This window comes from Trachinotus anak, unplaced genomic scaffold (assembly GCF_046630095.1).
Source record: "Trachinotus anak isolate AG129_WGS33_773 ecotype Australia unplaced genomic scaffold, CSIRO_AGI_Tana_v1 ptg000001l, whole genome shotgun sequence".
Classification (NCBI taxonomy): domain Eukaryota; kingdom Metazoa; phylum Chordata; class Actinopteri; order Carangiformes; family Carangidae; genus Trachinotus; species Trachinotus anak.
Genome location: NW_027273852.1, coordinates 20391562 through 20413153, shown reverse-complemented (window position 1 = coordinate 20413153; position 21592 = coordinate 20391562). Strand labels below are relative to the sequence as shown.

Genomic DNA, 21592 nt, shown 5'->3' with positions numbered 1-21592 from the left:
TACTCAACGTTGAGGCAGTATTGCACAATGTCAACTTTGACCTCTTTGTCCCCCACCAATTGCACGCGAGAAAATTCTGGAAGCGCCCGCCCGGGATCGAGCATAAACATGTATTCTGAATTAAAAGTCAAAAACGGTGTCGTTTACAGAAAACCCACGAACACGGTGAACTATAAACTATCATTCGGAGCAAACTATGGCTTCATTTCACTTAAGACCGTGCTAAGATATAGTTATTAAAAGTGGAATACCGTTGTGCAGAGCGCGGGGCGTGCCGGTAAATACCCCGGATGTAATAGACCATGTGCAGTCCTGTGTCGTCCACACCACACGGCCGTCCTCTCCTGCAGGAGTTATATCATCCCGTGTAGCACACCTTGTAGCAGCTACAAGCCTTTTACACCACAAGTAAGTGCTGACATTTTATAAACTCTTCGTAGATGACATTGCAGATTATTTGCTTTTAGCTAGCGCTGCGTTTATGTAGCCGATTTTGTGGAGGAAACCCTGCTCTCTTCTCAGCTTTAATTCCGCCAAGCTAATTGATTTTTCCTCTCAACTGCAAGGACACGCATGTGAAAATGTCATTACAGACTTGAATTGGCTGGTTAGTCATCTCTTTAAGCATCGCATTTAATCTTAATGAGATGTGTAATGATATAAAAACCAGGAGTGTGCTGTTTGTCAGGCGGATGAAGCCTCTCCTGGCTGAGAGCCGGAGACATGCTGGACGGCACCGCAAGAAAAGCCCGATTAAAAATATGATTGATAATGGTAATGACAGTTCGCCCACGGTAACGTGAGTGTGCAGTGGTTATTGATGAGACAGTGTGGTGGTCATTCAGGCGGATCGGCTCAGGGATGAGGGGACACATGCTTTCACAGTTTGACCTTGTGACTCACGACCTGACGAGCACACGTGGGTCCACAAGGAAGTGGTTTGGGGATAAATGTAATGATCTGTGTAACATCGTAACTGGGATAATGGATTTCCCAAATCTTGACTTTACTATACAGATCATTTATTCTTTATTACTGTTTTCATCATAGACATATCTGTGTATTATCATAAAATTGATCACTGAAACATCAGAGGACAGTGAAAATTGTCCAGGTTACGATCATACGTGACAAATAAAAGCGTCAAATCTTTACATGTGGGACACTGGAACCAGGAAATTGTTTTTAACATTTTTGCTTAAAAAAACCGACTGAATCAATTAGTCAATTATCAAAATGTTACTTTTCTCTCATTGACTGAGTGATTCATTCATTCAAACCATTATTTATACAGAGAAGGCTATCGAGAGGGGGAAGGGGGGAAGTTTCTCCTGAGGGCTTTGGGTTTATCTTTTTAATATTCATCTATTCATCATTTCTGAATGACAAGTTTTATAGTCATCAAACCCTTTAAAAGACCAAACATCATGTGGTTACAGTAGGGAAGAAGTATCACTGTTGGTTGAATATATTTGGGACTTGGACTGTTGAACCATCAGTCTGAAGGTATTCTCTTGGGCTGTGAGATACTGTGATGGGCATTTTTTAAAATTTTATTATTCTACTTAATATTTGAAAGAATGACTGTGAATAAAAATAATCATTGGCTGCAGCCCTTGCATTTATGGCCTGAAAAAATACCTCAGTAGCATTAAAAGCATCATAGACTCATATATTTATGAAAGCATGCCCAATCCTTTAACACATGTATGATCATCTGCGACAGGCTGTTCAATATGTAATTATTTTGTAGGTGTTTGCATGTCCCCAACCCACGAGTTCATTCATTCACTCACTGGTCATACCACCAGTGACCACTAGGGGCAGCGTAAACCTTTGAAATACAACACCTGACCTTCTGAAGGGGTTGAATGGGTTTGGAGAATAATTATTCAGGTGTACTTTGACTTCACACAGCACATGTTGAGCAAAAGAGAACGGAATGTAAAAATAACCTGTAGATTCATTTTGACTTCTCTCCTTCATCTCAGTGGCAGTTGTGGCCTCAGACATATTTTGATAAATTCTTGTCTTTTCTTCCCATAGAAATGTTTCGTCTACCAACAGTCATGAGGCAGGTGAGGCCTGTGTGCCGGGCCCTGGCTCCTCACCTGACGCGAGCCTACGCTAAAGACGTTAAGTTTGGAGCTGACGCTCGCGCTCTCATGCTGCAGGGAGTCGACCTGCTGGCTGACGCTGTGGCCGTCACCATGGGCCCAAAGGTGAGATGAGATGCTTTTTCTTATTTGGTGTTAACCCTAGATGTAATTTGCACTCTCTCACCTGACCGCTCGCTGTCTCCATTTCAGGGTCGTACTGTCATCATTGAGCAGAGCTGGGGCAGCCCTAAGGTCACCAAGGATGGCGTGACGGTGGCCAAGAGCATCGACCTGAAGGACAGGTACAAGAACATTGGTGCCAAGCTGGTGCAGGATGTGGCCAACAACACCAACGAGGAGGCTGGTGACGGCACCACCACCGCCACAGTGCTGGCTCGTGCCATTGCCAAGGAGGGCTTCGACACCATCAGCAAGGGCGCCAACCCCGTGGAGATCCGCCGTGGAGTCATGATGGCTGTGGAAACCATTATCGGCGAGCTGAAAAAGCTCTCCAAGCCGGTCACGACCCCTGAGGAGATCGCACAGGTAACACATCAGTAGTTGGAAATGGTGACACATGTTGAATTTGTATTGAAGTGATTTAAAGCAGCTGTAATTTTCATTTTAAAATTCTGCAGAGCTTTATGTTGATTGTCTGTGTGGACCATCACTTCACTGCTCTGGTTCACAGCTCTCTTAGTGCTGTTTTCAGAGAAACTGCTCAGGGAGATACTAACTTTGAAGCAGCTGAATGTCGATGGTGGTAGGTTGGAGTGGACAAAAAGGCTCTCTGTTTATGGATTATCGTTATCTTGTTGTATTTGCGTTGTTATTCTTGGTTTGGTAATTGTTTCTCACAGTTATGGGGCTGTGTGGCCGTGGTGGTGGCCCTGACTACTTTCTACTGCAACACTGTTTCCAAAAAAAGTTGGGACAATGTGTAAAATGTGAATAAAAACAGGATATGATGATGTGCAAATCATTTAAACTCATATTTAATTGAAAATAAAACAAAGCCAACATACCAGATGTTGAAATTTCATTGTTTTATGAAAAATATTTGCTCAACTTAAATTTGATGCAGCAACATGTTTCAAAAGTTGGGACAGGGGCAACAGAAGAGTGGAAAAGTTGTGTAATGCTTTAAAAAAAGCAGCTGGTTGAATATCTGGTCAGTAGATGATTGGTTATAAACAGAGGCTCCAGAGAGGCAGAGTTTCTGTGCAGTGAAGATGGGGAGAGGTTCAACACTCTGAAAGACTGTGTGGGCAAATACTAGTAATAGTAATATCAAAACTCAGCTTCAATAATGTTTCAATAACGTCCCTGGTCTTTCAGGTCGCCACTATCTCAGCCAATGGAGACGTGGAGATTGGTAACATCATTTCTAATGCCATGAAGAAAGTTGGCCGCAAGGGAGTCATCACTGTCAAGGTGAGAGTCAACATCCACTGACGGTTATAAAGCCTGTAAATCATCTGCTGCTCTTTTACTGGAGTTGACGTAACTAATACATGCTGTCCGTCTCAGGACGGGAAGACTCTGCACGACGAGCTGGAGATCATTGAGGGTATGAAGTTTGACCGTGGTTACATCTCCCCTTACTTCATCAACACTGCCAAAGGTAAAGGTGCTCATACCGGCTGCTGCTGTTTTATAATATAACTTGCTTAACTTGTATTCTTCCAACTCTAAATAAACACCACGTTAACCCCCCCTCCCCCGTCTCTTCCCTCCTTCAGGTCAGAAGTGTGAGTTCCAGGACGCCTACCTGCTGCTGAGTGAGAAGAAGATCTCCAGTGTCCAGAGCATCGTGCCGGCCCTGGAGATTGCCAACCAGCACCGCAAGCCGCTGGTGATTGTGGCTGAGGATGTGGATGGCGAGGCCCTCAGCACCTTGGTTCTCAACAGGTTCGTCATGTTTGTTTTCTCATTCCACTGAACCAGCTAAAACAAAGCTCAGAGATCAACTGACAGATCACATGACACTGAGAAGTGTTTGAATAAGATCAAAAAGATGTGAACATCCAATGATTTCATTTGCAGGCTGAAGGTTGGGCTTCAGGTGGTCGCTGTCAAGGCCCCAGGCTTTGGAGACAACAGGAAGAACCAGCTGAAGGATATGGCCATCGCCACAGGAGGCACCGTAAGTCTACCTCTCAATCCGGGGTCTCAAAGTCTGACAAAGCATTGAATTCAAGTCACTTTAAAAAGTCCTGAGAAGGTATTAAAACGTCTGAAATTTCATTTACCAACATCTGGAAAGTCTTAATTTAAATTTGGAAACACTGCAGAAACACAGTAACTGAGCATTTCTGTGGTAAACAGTTTGAACCCCTTAAATGAAATCACCATCCTGATTTAAAATGTAACAGGACATGCAGGTATATTTTAAATGTATTTCTTTTCCCTTTCTCCAGGTGTTTGGAGATGACGCTCTGGGTCTGACCCTGGAAGACATCCAAGCTCACGACTTTGGCAAGGTCGGCGAGGTGCAGATCACCAAAGATGACACCCTACTGCTGAGGGGCGGCGGCAGCCCAGCTGAGGTTGAGAAACGTGCAGCAGAGATCGCCGAGCAGCTGGAGAACACCACCAGCGACTACGAGAAGGAGAAACTCAACGAGAGGCTGGCCAAGCTGTCCGACGGTGTGGCCGTGCTCAAGGTGCGTCTCAGACAGAAATGCAGGCGGTACGAACTGCTGATGATGATCCCCGTCGGTTTCCCCTAGAGAATAAAGATGTGATGCCCATGCTCCATTTCAGATCGGAGGAACGAGTGATGTGGAGGTGAACGAGAAGAAGGACCGCGTGACAGACGCTCTGAACGCCACCCGGGCAGCTGTGGAGGAGGGGATCGTACCGGGTGGAGGCTGTGCCCTGCTGCGCTGCATCCCATCACTCGACACCCTCAAACCCGCCAACGCCGACCAGAAGATCGGTTAGTAAAACACGCACTGGCTCAAATACATCTATAAGCAGACAGTTAATAAATGACTAATAACCCACTATAATGTAGCAGATACAGGAACACCTGAGGGCTAATGAGTGTGAAACAGGCCTGAGATCTCTAGTGGTTTTACATATGAGAAGTGCTGAGGCAGGAGGCCTTTAGAAATAAAAGATAGTTGTAGTTCTCTACAACTGATTTTTAAAAAAAAAAACAACTTTTTTCAATATTGCTCAGGCCTAACTAAAGTACACGGTGATATGTATGTATGATATTTACTTCCTGTAATGAAACACAAAGCACAAATCCTGTGTTCCTCTCTTTCCTACTGTCTCAACCTCTGTTTCAGGAGTTTAAATATATTTAATTCACTTGTCATATATGTCATATATTTCATAGAGATGTAGTTTGCACAGGCAGCTCTTGGTTTTTAAACAGCTGTACCAGGATGAACCAACTGAATGTGCCTTTTTTTTTTTTTTTTTTTTTTTTTTTTTTTTTTTTAAAACACCTGACAGGTTGAACAAGCTTTTCTGCCATGACCCAATATTAATACAATAACAGTACAAACAAAAAAAAAACTGTAATAAATTAAAATTTTTGATGAATCTGGTTTCCTTCGGAACAGGTGTGGATATCATCAGGCGGGCACTGCGTATCCCCTCGATGACCATCGCTAAGAACGCAGGTGTGGAGGGCTCGCTGGTGGTGGAGAAGATCCTGCAGGCGTCAGCTGAGATCGGCTACGACGCCATGCTGGGAGAGTACGTCAACATGGTGGAGAAGGGCATCATTGACCCCACCAAGGTACAGTACAGCCAATCAGATTTGGTCTTTCAGGTGTCTGGTCAGAAAAAAAAATAACATGACTTTTCTCGTTTTAGTGAAGGAAACAGGCAAATGTAGGTTTAGAAAGTGTGTTATTAGAGATAAACCTTGTGAACACTGCCACCTAGTGGTGAAGCTGTCTAAGGAAAATGTATGATTTAATTTGTGTTAAAATAACTTCACTTGAGATAGTAAAAGTTGTTTTGATGTGAAATTGATCATTTTCCCGTTAACACTCATTTCATCATTGAAGCCAATGTTTTAATTTGAAAGTACAGGCGAGTATTTAATCTCAACAAGTAAGGGACAGTTGTCAGAAGGCCTGAACAAAATGCTTTATATCAAATGATGTGCTGTTAATGGGGAAGAGGAAATGATGCAGAGGATGTGCACAGCAGTTGAATCAACACGTATCCAGAACGACTTCAACACACACAAATGAAACTGGATTTACTGCAGGACTGTTGCATTGGTTTTAGCCAAATACACCTGGTGAACCACAATGAATTGATTAAAAACAAATGACTCAAGGGGCAAAACGTGTGTCACCTTGGGCTCTTTTTGACTGATGGCTCCAGTCTGCAGCCCTAAACCTGAACATATCATAGTTATATGTTGTGTTGTGTGAGTAGAAAAATCATGTGAGGTAACCTTGTACTGTCCATCTCTACAGGTGGTGAGGACGGCGCTGCTGGACGCCGCAGGAGTAGCCTCCCTGCTCTCCACTGCTGAGGCCGTGGTCACAGAGATACCCAAGGAGGAGAAGGAGATGCCAGGAGGCATGGGTGGCATGGGTGGCATGGGTGGCATGGGTGGGATGGGAGGAGGCATGGGTTTCTAAGCCAGTCCTCCTGACTTGTTCCTGTACAGACTAATAGGCAGAGTGGTGCTGGGGGTGGCTGAGGAACACAAAAAAAAACAAAACCCTCCAAGAACCTGCAACCACCTCCACCGAACTCTGCCCACACTGACTGGCCATGAGTATGTTGGAGCTGCCCACGTCATTTAATTCTGTCTCCTGCCTCTTTGCCCGGGTCTCTGGAGGAGCCTGCCTCTGTCCCATTCACCCGGTCTGGAGGAGGAGACCCCATCGAGCCCAGTTACTACACCAGAACCATCCGACGGCTCTGCTCATTAAACCAATCTACATGTTCAAACTCATAGTCCTTCATGTAAAATGCTCATACAGGTGATGCCACTGTGATCTCTGTAAGAGGTAGTAAAGTGATTAAAGTGGTCTAAGAAGAAACTTCAGAGAAACTAACATAGTTATACGTATTGTTGATGATGCTCTGTATCGCTGCAAAGAGAGCAGGGCTTGAGTCAGAAAAGATGCCTAGGCAGGAATGTGTGTCTGTCCTTTATTTTTGTCTTTGTAGTATTTTGTTAATTCTTTTAGTTTTTTTTATATATATATCTGTTATGGTTTTCCCCCCAGCTAATATGATGTGGGTTAAAATCTGTCATTTGATTTAATTAAACCAATTTTCTTTCAGAGCCTGGGTACTTTCTGTGTCTCTGAAGTGACGTTACATTTTGTTTTGTCTGGTGATGAAGGAAAGATCCCTTGTTCCCTTGTATCTGACCACAATTGGACAAAGAGTGCCTACATCTGAGTATCACAAGGGGCCTGCTGAAAAAACAAGTGAAATGTTTACTGAGATGTCTGGCGCTTTGGAAATCTTTGAGTTTTTTCCATGCATGCAGCATAGTTTTTTTTTTTTTTTTTAAATTAGCATCAGCTTTGACATCACTGATGATTAATTTCACAACAAATGGCCGATTGTATGTGAGAGGGGAGGAGTATGGACCACCCAAGGTCTCAGGCTAAGTTTAAATGTGAAAACCTGTGGTCCTGGTGCTGCTTAATATTGACCCTGGTGTGACACAGATCACACATCTCCCTTCTACCAGTCACAGAAAACTACATAAACTACATCTCAGTGGTTGCTGTTTCTTTTCCACATAAATACATTATTACTTAGCAAAATGGCAAATAGCTCTGATCATTTGACTTCTGTTTTGTACAATGTAAACGATTAATGGTGATTCTTTTTTTTTTATTATTTATTAAATTCAATTGTTCTGATGTTTTGTGTTTTACTCAGCTTTTTTTGGCTGGACAACAGCAGGGCTAGCCATATAATTAGGAACTTAATTAGGAATGACTGACTGAGTGAGTGATCAAATTCCCGCCATCGGTCAGCTGAGTGTGACTGATTTGGAGTTTCTGGGCAAACAGGTCCTTTTAGCAGGGTGTTTACAGGCTGCAGTGTTGACAACCTACAGTCTTGTTGCTAGATCCAAAGACTTTTTTTCAGCAGACTGTATGAACCCGGTGACTGGACCATGTATGGATGTCGCCTCTTGTTGCAGCCACTCTGGTTCCTGGGCCGCTCGGGAGCTGCGGGGACGTGGAAGAGCATTTCCACAAGGCTGCACCTCGCCTCCATTCCAGCAAATACCCACTTTTAGTCCATGCTTCATTATTACTAAAGGAGGCAGAGGGATGAGTAACCAGAAGACACACCCAGCAGACTGAGCAGGAGAGAGACAAGCTAAAGCTGAGCTACAGAAACTAGCATATCAGGATAGCATGTAAATAGAAATGCCAGCAGCCGGAAATGACACAGTACACCTACTGCAGCACAGCAATGAAAGAAATAAAGGGTTTCTCCTACGGAAACTCACGAGGGCTTTTAATTTGAAAAGATAACAGGAAGTGTTTGTATTAACAGGTAACGCAGTAACTCTAACACCACAAACGGGAGCGGCTTCATACTAAAATACCACAATGACCAATTCTACATATCAAACAGCGGGAGTTAGAAATAAAAACCTGTATCTAATAAAGTCTGGTACATTCTGGAGTTGAGGTGAATAAAGGTTAAATTATTGTGGATCCCAGACAGAGGCTGAAAAAGATATTATCCTAACTTTCTCTCTGAGGGATTGTTTTGTAGTAGACGCAGCTGAAATCTCACAACAGTCTGTGTCTTTCGTTTACGTGTTTGGTGATTTTGTCAGACCACGTCGCGGATGTAAAATCAGTCCAGCCACTGTCATTAACTGTCTCTATAGTCTTGTCACTTTTATTTTCCCCTGAAGTGTTCATTAGCTGAGCTTCAAACTTCAGATTAAACTTTGGAAACAGCTGCTGAGAAAACAATAGCACCACTTAAAAGCTGAACTTCATCTTAACTTTTGGAAACAGCAGTTCAGAAAATGCATGATTTTCATCAGTGACCAGTTTTCTAGCCGCAGACATTCTGTCACACATAAAATCTGAAAAGGTCTAGAAACATTCATGAAACTTGAACTGTTACTGTGTAAAAAATATGAATGGGATTTAAAAAAAATTGAATACAACCAAAAATGAAGTAAAGTTTCTGAACATTTTGACTTTTAAATTGAGTTTCTACCTGAAAGTATGAATGAGTAGAAGGGGTTGAAAAATGCATGAAAAGTTGTGAAAAACTGGTGATTTTTAACATTTCATCCATTCATCTTTATGGAAAACATGATTTCATACTAGAAGCAAGTAATTCTAGAGGTGTTCCAGTGATCAATGATTCTTTTCTCTGGCTCTCCAACAACGCAGGTCAAAGGTCAGAAGGAAAGCCTTAAAAGTTCAAATTAAACTGTGCCCTTTGCCAGCAGTGACATTTCCAAACCTTATGACTGACTGTTGAAATGCAGCCATACCCGCACACTGCTTGCGGGTCTATTCTTACCACTACCACATGATGAACCTATTTCTGTCCAGTCAAAGGGGCCATGATCCATTTCTACATACAGCAATGTGCAGACATACACATGAAAACAAACAAACAAAAAACATCAGTCAGACTTTTTTTTTTTGAAAAAATAGTTTATAAATCATGCAGTCGGTACATCTCTCTGAAGCCATTTCACATTCAACACATCATTTACACAAAAAGTCCTTTCCCTGTCCCATGAAACACATACACAAACTCATGTTCTTTAAAAGCAGTGACTACAGTTCTTTCTTATGTGATCTCAAACCAATATTTACACTTAAACATAGTAATAAATACCATAAAATGAGTATAATGTTTAAAAATGGAGATAAATATGCTGCCAGTAGGCCAGGAGGCACTCTGTGAGTGATGTGGGTTCAGGGTGGCAGATAACCTCACTGAAACAGCATCCTGACTGACTGGACAGGTCAAGGTGTATGACCGGTATTTATTAAACTGCTAAGATTGGACTTAAGCGAAAGATAAAAGTAAAAATCCTTCACTTTTACTCTGGCTCAGAAACATAAGAATAAAAACTATTTCTTAACTTCTTTTGCTCTGAGATGTCTGAGAGCTGCAGAGGTCAGAGAAGATATTGGATGACTGCAGTGAGAAACAGAGCTCGTAATAATAATAATAATAATAATAATAATAATACATTTGCTGAAGCAGCATAATTAAGAATTGTTTTACTTTCAAACACACAACAAGAGTAAATCTGGCATTGGTTTGATTTACAATCACTGTCTAAACATCATTGTCTGGTCTTGTGGAATAAAATTCCTTGTCCACCAACAAAATGCACACAAAGTTTTGCATTTCGCCATCTCAGCCAATTTCCTGTAATTTCAACTCTGTGTGTATTTATACATTATAAATATGTGAGATTGTTGTTAAATTCCCATGAACTTTGAAAAAAAAGGATAATTATAACCATTCTTGCAGGAAAATACACCACTGACTAAACTGTAATTTATACAAGTTTGATAAATACAGACCCTTGCCTCTGTCTCGCCAGCCAGTTTGGGCCCTTATAACAACAGTGAGTTTACATGCTTGCTTAGCTGCATTTTAAAATAACACTTACATTGCTCATATTGCACACATGAGAACAAAAAACACCTTTAGCTGTATAATTTAGCATCTCTCATGTCCAGCATCACTCCCTTAATAATGACGGGAGCATAGTGTATGTAACATTAAGAAGAAAAACAAAACAGGACACTGCCCCCTACTGAAAAAAAAAGCAAAATAAAAGTTCAGCACCCTTTGAAAGGTGTGTGTATTCCTGATAGTGTACAGTACATTTAGTACATCTGTTGTCTTAACACAACCTCCTGCACATCCTCTCTATACAAAATATCCAGTGACACAGTGTCGAACCTGCCTCTGCCCTTTACTCTTGTAATATATTCTTATAAAATACAGCATGTGATTGTCTGGTGAGACTGTGGAGCTAAAATCTTAAAATCATGGTGTGGAGTTACTGTGCATTACCCACAAGGTCATTTCACTTTGACTTGTGGGGTTTCGTAGCATGTGTATAAACTAGGCTTGGGCAGTGTCTATTTTTATATGATGGTATTTAAAAAATAATTATCTGTATATTCATTTATTTTGAAAAGAGAAGTCCTGTAGTGCTGTCTAATACCAATTCTATGAACAGGTCTTCATTGGATTTAATGCTTTTGACCTAATTATGTTGTAGTCTTCTGCAAAATTCCCTGTTTTAATAAAGCCATTTTATGTCCCATTCATACCTAACCTTAATACAGTGAAACCGCCCGAGCCTAGTTTAGATATAGTTAGTTATAGTAGTTTTTGTTGCTTTGGGCCCTTTATGTTCAGTACATCACAGACAAGCATTAAGGTTGTAACACTATTTGGACCCTGGTCTTACAGTGATTGGTGCTGCTGCTTGTGTCATCACACCATCAGAAGACTTGCCGGCCTCACTTCAACTCGGCCTTTCTGTGGGATGAGCACTAACATGACCCATAAATAATAATGAGCCATCTCAGCTGTGAAGTGGAATCTTACACACCACTGACATCAGTACTGAAGCAAGTTGTTGTTTCCATTTGTACTTCAAGAACCACAAGGTTAGAAAATGTGTGATAATAACTTCTGAGCTGCTATGACCAATGTTAGAAAAAAATGGCTATGGTCTGGGGTTATAACAAAAGATTACTTTGATTATCAATTAATTTTCTCAATTAATCAATTTGCCTATAAAATGTCAGGAAACAGTGACAAATGCCTGCTATAATTTCCCACAGTGCACAGCGATGACTTCTTTTATTCAAGCAACAATCCAAAATCTTCAGTTCACTGTCATATACGACAAAGAAAGGACTCAAATCTTCACATTTGAGAAAGCTGGAACCAGCAATTTTTTCTGACATTTTTGCTTTAAAAAAGACCACAACAATCGTTGCTGAATAACTTTCTGTTGACTGACTCATCTATTAATCAACTAATTATTGCAACTCTACTTTGGTCTCTCTTGACGTAGCAGTGGACAATGGGGTTTTAAGCTATGGCTCTAATACTCAACTCTTCTAGAGCTGTGACGATTAGTTGATTAATCAGTTTGTCGATTGATAGAAAATTAACCAGCAGCTATTTTGATCATATATTTAATGCAGAAATTCCAAACACTGTCTGGTTCCAGTTTCTGAAATGTAATGTTTTCTGGTCTTCTTTGCCATTTATGACAGGAAACTGATCATCTAGAGGTTTTAGACTGTTGGAAATTAAAGACATTATTGTTTCCACTGAGAAACTGTTAATGCCATTTTCCCACGACTCTTTAACATTTTTTAGTGTTAACAGATCAACAATTAAATTGATTAAAGAAAATTAAGAAAATAATCTTCAAATTAATCAATAATGAAAACAAGTTGTGGCTCTTCCCAGCACGACTTTCTTACTGCTGAGAGAGGAGCGTGATGATCCCTTGTAGGCACAAACACAGACTCAGGAAGTACTTTCTGTTCCATTACTTCATCACACCTGAGTCAAGCTCTCACTGGACCCTGTATAATCCCTTTCCACTGAGCTCCAGGCTCACCTCAGATGTGGGTCAGCTGTCAGAGGACGCGTGTTTGTGCAACATAAAGGATCCTTGAGATTACAGATGGACCTGTTCGTGTAATGGGGGTTGACCTGGGACAGTCTGACACAGAAATCTCAGTGTTGTGTGCGGCTCATAGTCTCCACTGACCAGCTCCTGCTGCTTCACCTAAAATCAGAACTAAATCTGCACAGAGATATGCATTTGGTAAATGCACTCACATAACATTTAACATCATCCAGACTGATAAAATGAGAATATTTAGTCTTTAATCTTTATCAGGATATTGCAACATCCTGTAGTTTCACCTCAGGCTCTGCACTGACCTGCTCCCTTCCCTCCATAACTTCAAAAAGGCTCATTTGCATCATTTAGCTTGTATCCCAACTAGAGCTGGGATGATTAGTCATTTTATCAATTACTCTGGAGCTACTTTGATAATCAATTACACATCAGAGTCATTAATGAAGCTAAAATGCCTAAAAATTTGTCCCTGTCCCTTCAATGTTCTGTTTTTAAATATATATATATATATATATATATATATATATATATATATATATAGAAACTTAAAAGTTTGGGGTTTTGGACATTTGAGGACGTCCAGTGAACTGGGACAGTCATTTTTAGCCATTTTCTGTGATTTTAGACCAAAGAACTGATCCATTCACCGAGATGAAAATCAGTTGATTATGAAACAGTTGCATCTGTAACACAACAGAAGTGGTATCACTGTCATATTGCAAAAGAGTGAACCAGTATATACTGTGTTAACAACTGTCCCGTCCCTGCGGTCGACCACTGGTTCTTCACCGAAAGGGGACATTATTCTCCATAAACACTGATAGGGACACATGCTTTGTTTTGGAAGACCTACTGCTGCAGTGTCTTCCTGCAGCAGCTTTTCAAATTAAAGTCTATAGCAGGTGCACTACCAGTGGAAGTAAAAGAGTGGTTAGAGCAGTGTAGTTAACTACTGAGTGTAGGGACTGTTTACAGGTGTGATGACATACTCGCTTGACCAATCATGACCAACAGCGCCACTACACCACGGTTTCACCTCACAACCAGGCACGGATTACATTCAGATAATGGAAATGATGCAGTCATTGAAATGTTTAGCACCAAGGTGGATCCACATCAGTTCTACAAAATTAGACAGGAGGTTGTTGGGAATGAACTTGGTCATTGCTGTAAGAAAGGCACTGTAGTTTTCAGTTAGAACACGCATAGTCTCTACTTTCTGTCTCCACTCACTCCTTTTCCTCTCTGGCATCGGGCATGGTGTTTTTCTGTGTTTGTGCAGCAGGGGTGATGCTACGTGTGGTGGACCTCGTGGAACATGAGCTCGCGGGGGATAGCCGTCTCGGCACCGTATATCTTGGAGGCGCGACGCTCAAACGCCGAGACCATCTGCTTCACCACCTCATCGAAGAAGACGTGAGCGAGCTGGGAGTGGATGAGGGAGCGGAACTCGAAGGAGATCTGAGGAGAGGAGGGAGCGGAGAGGCTAAAGTTAGCAGCTGAATTTCAATACTGTATACACGTCAGAGGTGTGTGTGTGTGTGTGTGTGTATGTGTGCGTATGTGTGTGTGTTGGAGTTTGAAACTGATCCAATGACAAATACAACACACGCAGCTGCAGACATGCTGAGCTCAGACACGTGGAGGAACCAACACATGATCACAGAAGAGGACGCACACAGAGCAAAGGTTAAACCACTGTCTTCCCCTCTTTTTCATAGCAGTGGGAATCTTTAGTGATCTGATGTTTTCTATATAAGATTGATTATCTAAAATGATTCTCTATCCAATAATATTTTAGCTCTTCCTCCTGCGCACTTTGTGCCAAACCACTGACTTCTGCCCTTTAACCACTGAGCTGCAAATGAAACATGATGGAGAGTTCGGCTAACTGCTCTTGATGAGGATCATTGTATGTCTAACAAAAAAAGCAGAGGATGGTGTCTGAGATTAAGCAGCTTTGTAAAAGTTATATAAGTTGTTATGAGTTAAGTTGTCGGCATTAAGTTGAAAGGATCGTGCGGTTTCCTTCTTGTATGAAAACAATGAAATGACATATTTACATAGGTCTGTCCGATTACCTTTTTTTTTTTTTTTAACAAAAAGTGACAAACATAAAGTGACAGAAAACATTGTGATCATAAAACATAATAGACAAAGTGTATATAAGATGAGATATTAAGTGAGTGTGTGTGTGTGTCTGTGTGTGCATATGGTAGTAGGTGATCGTATATAATAATGAGTGACAGGGTGTGAAGTATTCACAAATACTTCCTCTGTGTCTTGCAAAGATAATTAAGTCATTAAATCCGAAATGTATCAGAACACATGTGCACACTTGACAATTCATGTTTTTACATAAACAGATTTTTGGGATTTGTGGATCAATTCAGAATTGTAGACAATTGATTTTTTTTCACCCACCCATACTTCTTTCCCCTCACATGAATCATGCTACAGTTTGCAAACTGCTTCTACTTACAGCAAAATCCACAGTGCAGGTACGAGGGTAACCCGGGAGGCCGGGGCTGAAGCGCCAAACTGTCTCCAAGTGGTTGAACAGTTTCCCATCTGAACAGGACGCCTGTCAAGCAACGGGTACATATGAAGTGTAACTGGTTTACTGAGAAGAACGAGATAATTAGAGGCTTGTATTGCAAGGATTCCAAGAATGGGTGCACATCACGTGTACTTCAGACCAGGTGCACACACAGTTTTTGAGAGCCAGCTGCAGGTGAGATCATAGGCTGCCCTTTGATAGACTTCATTTTAATTAATTTACTAATGAGTGCTTCACTTTTTCACTCTGCTGTCTACATTCAATGTGCCATCATTTCCATGTTAATGCTCTTTTCATTAACACACCTGACACCACAACATATTGTTGTGAAACACTTTGTCCGTTTCAATATATTAATCAATCATTGATTGATTAATAGCTATGATGATATGATAGTGAATGAAAAGTCTTTGAGATTTGAAATGATGGATGGATGGACAAAAAAATATATATATCTAATACCTTCTAAGGCCTTTTTTTGAGGAAACTGAAATCACCTGGATTCTCACTGATAATGAAACAAATGATTTACAAGTTTGTCCAGTGAAGACTTTGGTGAATCTGACAAACAAGCCTCAAAAAGATAAAAGACATTTAAAAAGAACACAAAACTGTTCTTGCATGAGGGCCTCCACATTTATCCAACAGGGGCTGGGACACAGTGCCTTACCTTGACCATGTGGGGGCGTACTGTAGTGACCAGGGAGGTGTAGTTCTCCACCACAGGAGGAAATCCCACAGTTAGTTTGGCCTTGCAGAAACCAGATCGCTTGAACACCACATCAGATTTCTTGCACCAGGGAACAAAGTGGCGGTAGTTTTCCACACCGGCCACTACGTCATATATCTCCTGCATGGAATACCTGAAGAGTCATGGATGGAGGGGAAAGAGCCATAAGCTCCCAGTGTGCAAATACAACTCTGCAGAGCTGCACGTCAGGAGGCAGATGAAGGTCAGCAATGGTGACATAACATAACAGAAGGCTGGCACAGTACAACACCCATGACCCAGTAAAATCTATGTCAGTGAGGAGCGAGAGTGTGAGAGAGAGAGAGAGAAAGAGAGAGAGGAATGAGACAGAAAGAGAAAAATAAAATAAAATAAAATAAACAAAATAAAGACAGTGTGTTCTGAATGGGAGGCAGATGGAGACAGTCTCCAACACCACTGTTATATAACTGTATCACTCCAGCTGAGGAAAAATAGCTGCTGCCACTCGCGTCTATTTATACAAGCAGATTTAGTGATTATGACCTCTCCGAGGAACACAGGAGGACATTTAATGCGTCACACACAGAGGCTCAAACAGGGCACCGGCATTCAAAACATTAATTCATATGTCATTTGTAAAGGCTGTGATTTTATATTATTGTATTTATTATACATTTCTTCCTGTAAAGTGTATTCAGAGTTCTGTGATTATGCACCATCAACAAACTGTGATTAGAAAGGATAGGTTCACAATAGTCAGGTGCCCATATGTTCATGGAAATAGATTTTGTTTATTGTAATCATTCCTCCTGTTGGTAAGTGATAGGGAACAAAATCCAGTGTCCTTGTTCTGTGCAAAAATGCAGTTGAAGTTTATGTAAACTAATCAATTGAGTCTTTTTGGCATGAAATTCCCTCTTGATTCTCTCGGCTCGTGGTATTCTATACAACAAAGGCTGTTATTTTGGAAGATGTCCATTTATTTGTTTTTGATTTTTGTTCCCCATCACTTGGTTTAGGGAGGGATCTATTATTATCCAGTTTGAACAGGAGGAATGTTTACAGTAAGAAAAACCTCTTCCACTGTACATACAGGCACCTGACTATTGCTTTTAGACAGACTTGAAAAACTGCGACCCTATCATTTGGCTTGACAGGAAAGCTAAACCTAAACAAGAGCCACTTGGTTTGCTTTATGTTCTACTGTTATCTACAAGGCAAAAGAACACATATGCTTGCAATACCAGTAGGTAGTCCTCATAAATATGCAAATATGTGCAGCAAGCCAACCAAAATCAGATCAGATCATCTACTCCGTATGGATTACCTGTGGTGTAAGTATGAAGTTTCTCCTATGTATGATTCTTGAGTTCTCACGTTCACAAGAATGTCTCTACAGGATATCAGAGTCACAGTTGAGCGTGTCTCATGAAATGCCAATTGCAGAAATAAAAGGCAATGAAGATGATATAGTCGAACAAATCTAAGACCACATCACATAAGTACTGTAAGGGCAACCAGACTTGATGGACTCACCCAATGATGCGTCTCTCTGAGTACTCCTTCCTCTTGGAGAAGGAATCAGCCAGATTGAAGAAGCTGCGGGCAGGCAACATGGCGCCAAGCCCTGGTGTGGCTACACCCCGCAGGGGTGGCACTCGCGTCATCAGGATCCCACATGATGACAGATATCTGATCACAAAACAAACAATAATGAGACCAACAGTGTCACAGAACCAAAGTGAGGACTTGAATCAATACAGTAAACTCTCCTGAACCATGGGGCAGGGCAGTTTAAACATACTGTCCTATATAGAGAAATGTAAGAATGGAGTTCACCTCTACTGAAATGTTTTATTTCCTGTGTGTTAGAGCACTTCAGAGTTTACCTGTGTCTGTCTTTTCATGTTATATCCAATGGTATATTGTCAGACTGTGATCGTGGGCTGGGTATAAGTCTTGTTCATTTGTACTGTTCCTGTGTATTTTTGTTTATGAACCCCTGGAGGCTGTTAGCTGTTGTGATACAATAGATAATGTGAATACAAATGAAGTGGAGCGCACTACCACTTCCTACCAGAGCAGGGGCGTCCCTCTCTACCTTTAAAAGACTCCTGAAGACCCAGCTCTTCAGAGAGCACCTTCTCTCCTAGCACTACATAGCAAATCTACACTTAAAGAATCGTCACTAGCACTTATTGCTGCGCTAACACTTCTTATCGCACTTAACCTTGATTGTTCCCCTTTCTGGAAGTCGCTTTGGATAAAAGCGTCTGCTAAATGACTAAATGTAAATGTAAATGTAACAAACTAAATTGTGGCCCCCAGCTGCTCTCTGACTGTGTCTGTCTGCTGTTTGCTGATGAGCAGGAAGTGGACACTTGTTTTTAGAGCTTTTTCCCTGAGAACAGCTGCTACTGTGGCCAAAAACGACGGTATTAGAGCAGTGAAAGTGAACCGCTGCTGTTTTAATCTTTTTAATTACAAACCTAACCAGGACAGGAAGTCTTTCTCATGATCCCCGTCTACACAAAGCCAAGTGCTAATTAGCCTCTAATACCTGTAAGTCTTGATCAATGTAACAAGCTGCAAAACTTTATTCCTGGAGAACAGGACACATTGCAGGCAGCCTTCGTGCAACACCTGCCCAGCATTTGTCATTCAAATAAAACAGGTAACAGATGCCAGTAAACCAGAATGGAACAAGGTCAAGGGCACCAAAATTACTACTAGCTTTAGAGACCTGAAACCCTGCACAGTTTAATCACCAGGACTTGCTCAACCCTGTTGTGTGACTTGCTGCCTGCCTACATTTCTATACATGTATTTTCTGTTTGGCCCTGGGGGGAGAGGTTGCAGAGTTACTGTTGACTAATGATTCGACTTGACTGCACAATACAGGGAGAATTTTCCAGCAGCAGTTTTTTATCACAGAATCAATCTGCTTATTGACTGATGTCCAACTGAAACCTCACTCTTTTATTCACTTTCTGACATACTGAGCTGTGCCTTGATAGAAAAAAAACAACTGCTGTTGTTGTGGGTGTGAATAAAAAACTAGGTCACCTTGGGCTCTGGGAGCTTGCAGATTTATGTTATAATTTCCCACAGCCAAAGGTTTTATTTGAGGTTTTATTCAAATTGCTTGTTCAATTTAATCTCAGGTATCCAAAAGAGAAGTTTCCAATCTTCACTTTAAAGAAGCTGCAACCAACAAATGTTTGGCATTTTTGCTTTAAAAAATGACTAAAACAATGAATCAATCATCACAGCTCACATAACACAGATGTTATTTTTGTCTGTCAGTGAAGTGATAAATCGACTAATCATGGTAGCTTTCCAAATTAATTGCAGCTCTAGTTCCCTTTACTGATCAGGATCGAGTCGGATCATGGCAAAAGCCCTGAGTCAGATCCTCTCCGACAACATGAATTGGAGGACTGTTAATCCTGCACGGGTGAAATCTGTATTGTAACCTTCACAGATGTTCATGAAAATATAAATCAAGTCTGCTTGTGACAAAAGCAGCCTGCAGGGTCAGTCTCACTGACTGATTTGTCCTCTTGTGCCTGGCTGTCACCCAGGGCACCTGTGGCACCCTGTCCCTCAGTGTCCCTGGCACAGGATGGTTTGGAAACACAACACAGCTCTCAAAGCATATGTTTAGATTTAACTACTGATTATGTCAGTGCTTAATGTGAGGTGACAATATGAACGTCATCATTAGCTTTAACCCACAAAACCTATTCTGCGCTTCTCATGATGTGCTGCTTCCAATTCCTGTTCCATTAATGGCCTGCAGGTCCCTTCAGAGGGAGCCCATTCACTACTACCTGAAATGTGATACAGCTGACACATGGCACTGACCTCAATCTGACAAGTCCATGCCAGTGTATAGAGTTATGCTTCAGAAATATGACCACAGAGCAAAGAAGGACAGGGTGCGTGATTCCAGAGAGTTGCAGATGCAGGACAAAACCAACATATGATGCACAAAGAGAGGCAGTTTACAAACTGATGTTGCAACCTCTCACAAATGTAATGACGCAGTTTTTTGACAAAATTGTTTGTCAACACAGCCAAATTAAACTTTACTGTGCTCTGCTGTCCAGAGAAATTGCAAAATGCCATGCAGATGCAACAGCTGTTGGCGGATAAAAAAAAACTCCTGACATATAGCTACTGTATATCCATAACTTCTTGCTCCTGGACTATTTGAGATGGTTAGGCTGCAGCAGTGGAATGTAACTTAGTGAATTAAATATGGCCAAATATAGCCAAGTATTTACATTTTCTGCTACTTTATACTCTTGTTTCACTACATGCCAGAGGGAAATATTGCAATTTTACTCCTCTACATTTATCTGGGAGCTATAGTTTGCAAATTAAAAATTAACATAGAAAATGTATGATCAGTTTATAGAACAAGACACACCTAAAAGTAGTAGTTTTCAACTTGATAATGCATCTGTGCTTTTAGTTGAGTACAATTTTGAGTGGGTTTGGAGGATTGTTATAGTTGTTAATGCCATATTTACTTATGTTGGATACCATAAAGGATCTGTTTGAATACTTGGCTACTTCCACCAATGTTAAGCTGTTCTTATATTGTGATTTGCACCTGGAAATTAATTAATAGTTAATCAGACATAAAGCATCAACTGAGAACCTGCGAAACGATTTTGATGATGCTGGGGGAAATCAGGCCAAACAATAATGTTAGTGGTAACTAACTTGGATTGGATTGCATTGTGTTATATGGACAGGTATTTCTATTCTACACTTCATCCTACAAAATGATCGTACAGTTGAATCAACAGTTGAATCAACAACAACCTTCATGAAGGAGGATTTATTGAGGACTGTTGTATTAGACTGCATAGGTGTACCTAATAACCTGTCAAATGAGTCTATTTATTTTGTATTTATTTGATTATTATCCGTTATCTGTGTACGTAGCAGCCTCCACTTATGTTTTTATCAAGTGTTTATAAACTGTTATTATATTATTATAGGTGTAACTAGTTCCACTAGAGACGTTGTTTGCATGTTTCTTAGTCTGAATAATAAACGACTTGTTTTCTTTGCGACGTCCTACGTGCTCACTTGATGTACGCGAAGTAAAAACCTTAACGTTACAGCGGCTGCTTGGCCGAGGTCTGTCTCCCCCTTCACTGTCCAGGGTTAGAGTCAACAGAAAAAATACTTTACCTGACGTTGTTCCTGGTCTGTATCTCCCGGCTGGTTGTGGAAGGTAACTGTTTCAGGCAATCAGCTACTTTTCTCAGGCTCCTGCCGCCTCTCGCCATCTTCCCTGTTCTGTCAGGTCCCTCCGCTTTCTCAACGGGCGTCAGTGCACACATATTTGTCCCGCCCCCCCTTCAACGCCACGCCCCCTCCGAAACTCGGCCTACCATTGGACGGCAGGTACCCTCCGAGCGCCGTCCATTGGTCAGTCTTACCGCCCGTCACACTGGGCACAGACGCTCAAGTCTGGCGCGTGCACGGACGCGCACACGTAGGAATGTCACGAGATGTTGGCTCAGGTTGCACCGTGTAACCTTTACACACACACACACACA

The 21592-nt window shown here is 41.4% G+C and overlaps 2 protein-coding genes across 2 annotated transcripts; one reads left to right on the top strand and one right to left on the bottom strand.

The window, feature by feature from the left end:
* The first annotated feature begins 232 nt into the window (after positions 1-232).
* hspd1 (heat shock 60 protein 1) lies at positions 233-7966 on the top strand. Its single transcript, XM_071483730.1, has 11 exons — positions 233-408; positions 2047-2222; positions 2310-2645; positions 3438-3533; positions 3630-3723; positions 3842-4010; positions 4146-4245; positions 4520-4765; positions 4866-5040; positions 5678-5856; positions 6551-7966. Exons 2-11 carry the CDS (start codon positions 2049-2051, stop codon positions 6716-6718), a joined length of 1737 nt encoding a protein of 578 aa, XP_071339831.1. The 5' UTR covers positions 233-408; positions 2047-2048; the 3' UTR covers positions 6719-7966.
* A 5290-nt stretch (positions 7967-13256) lies between these two features.
* On the bottom strand, positions 13257-21377 carry coq10b (coenzyme Q10B). The gene is made up of 5 exons (XM_071483716.1): positions 21222-21377; positions 17547-17702; positions 15969-16161; positions 15221-15322; positions 13257-14199 (listed from the first exon to the last, which is right to left on the bottom strand). Exons 1-5 carry the CDS (start codon positions 21371-21373, stop codon positions 14032-14034), a joined length of 771 nt encoding a protein of 256 aa, XP_071339817.1. The 5' UTR covers positions 21374-21377; the 3' UTR covers positions 13257-14031.
* Positions 21378-21592: the final 215 nt, after the last annotated feature.

What these genes read in the sequence shown, in the direction of transcription:
- hspd1 (XM_071483730.1), top strand. Translation starts at nt 2,049, where the DNA reads ATGTTTCGTCTACCAACAGTCATGAGGCAGGTGAGGCCTGTGTGCCGG. An exon ending in CCATCGCCACAGGAGGCACC is followed by an intron (nt 4,246 to 4,519) that starts GTAAGTCTACCT and finishes CCCTTTCTCCAG; the next exon opens with GTGTTTGGAGATGACGCTCT. An exon ending in GCATCATTGACCCCACCAAG is followed by an intron (nt 5,857 to 6,550) that starts GTACAGTACAGC and finishes CCATCTCTACAG; the next exon opens with GTGGTGAGGACGGCGCTGCT.
- coq10b (XM_071483716.1), bottom strand. Translation starts at nt 21,373, where the DNA reads ATGTGTGCACTGACGCCCGTTGAGAAAGCGGAGGGACCTGACAGAACA. An exon ending in TCAGAGAGACGCATCATTGG is followed by an intron (nt 16,162 to 17,546) that starts GTGAGTCCATCA and finishes ATGACTCTTCAG; the next exon opens with GTATTCCATGCAGGAGATAT. An exon ending in TACGCCCCCACATGGTCAAG is followed by an intron (nt 15,323 to 15,968) that starts GTAAGGCACTGT and finishes GTTGCTTGACAG; the next exon opens with GCGTCCTGTTCAGATGGGAA.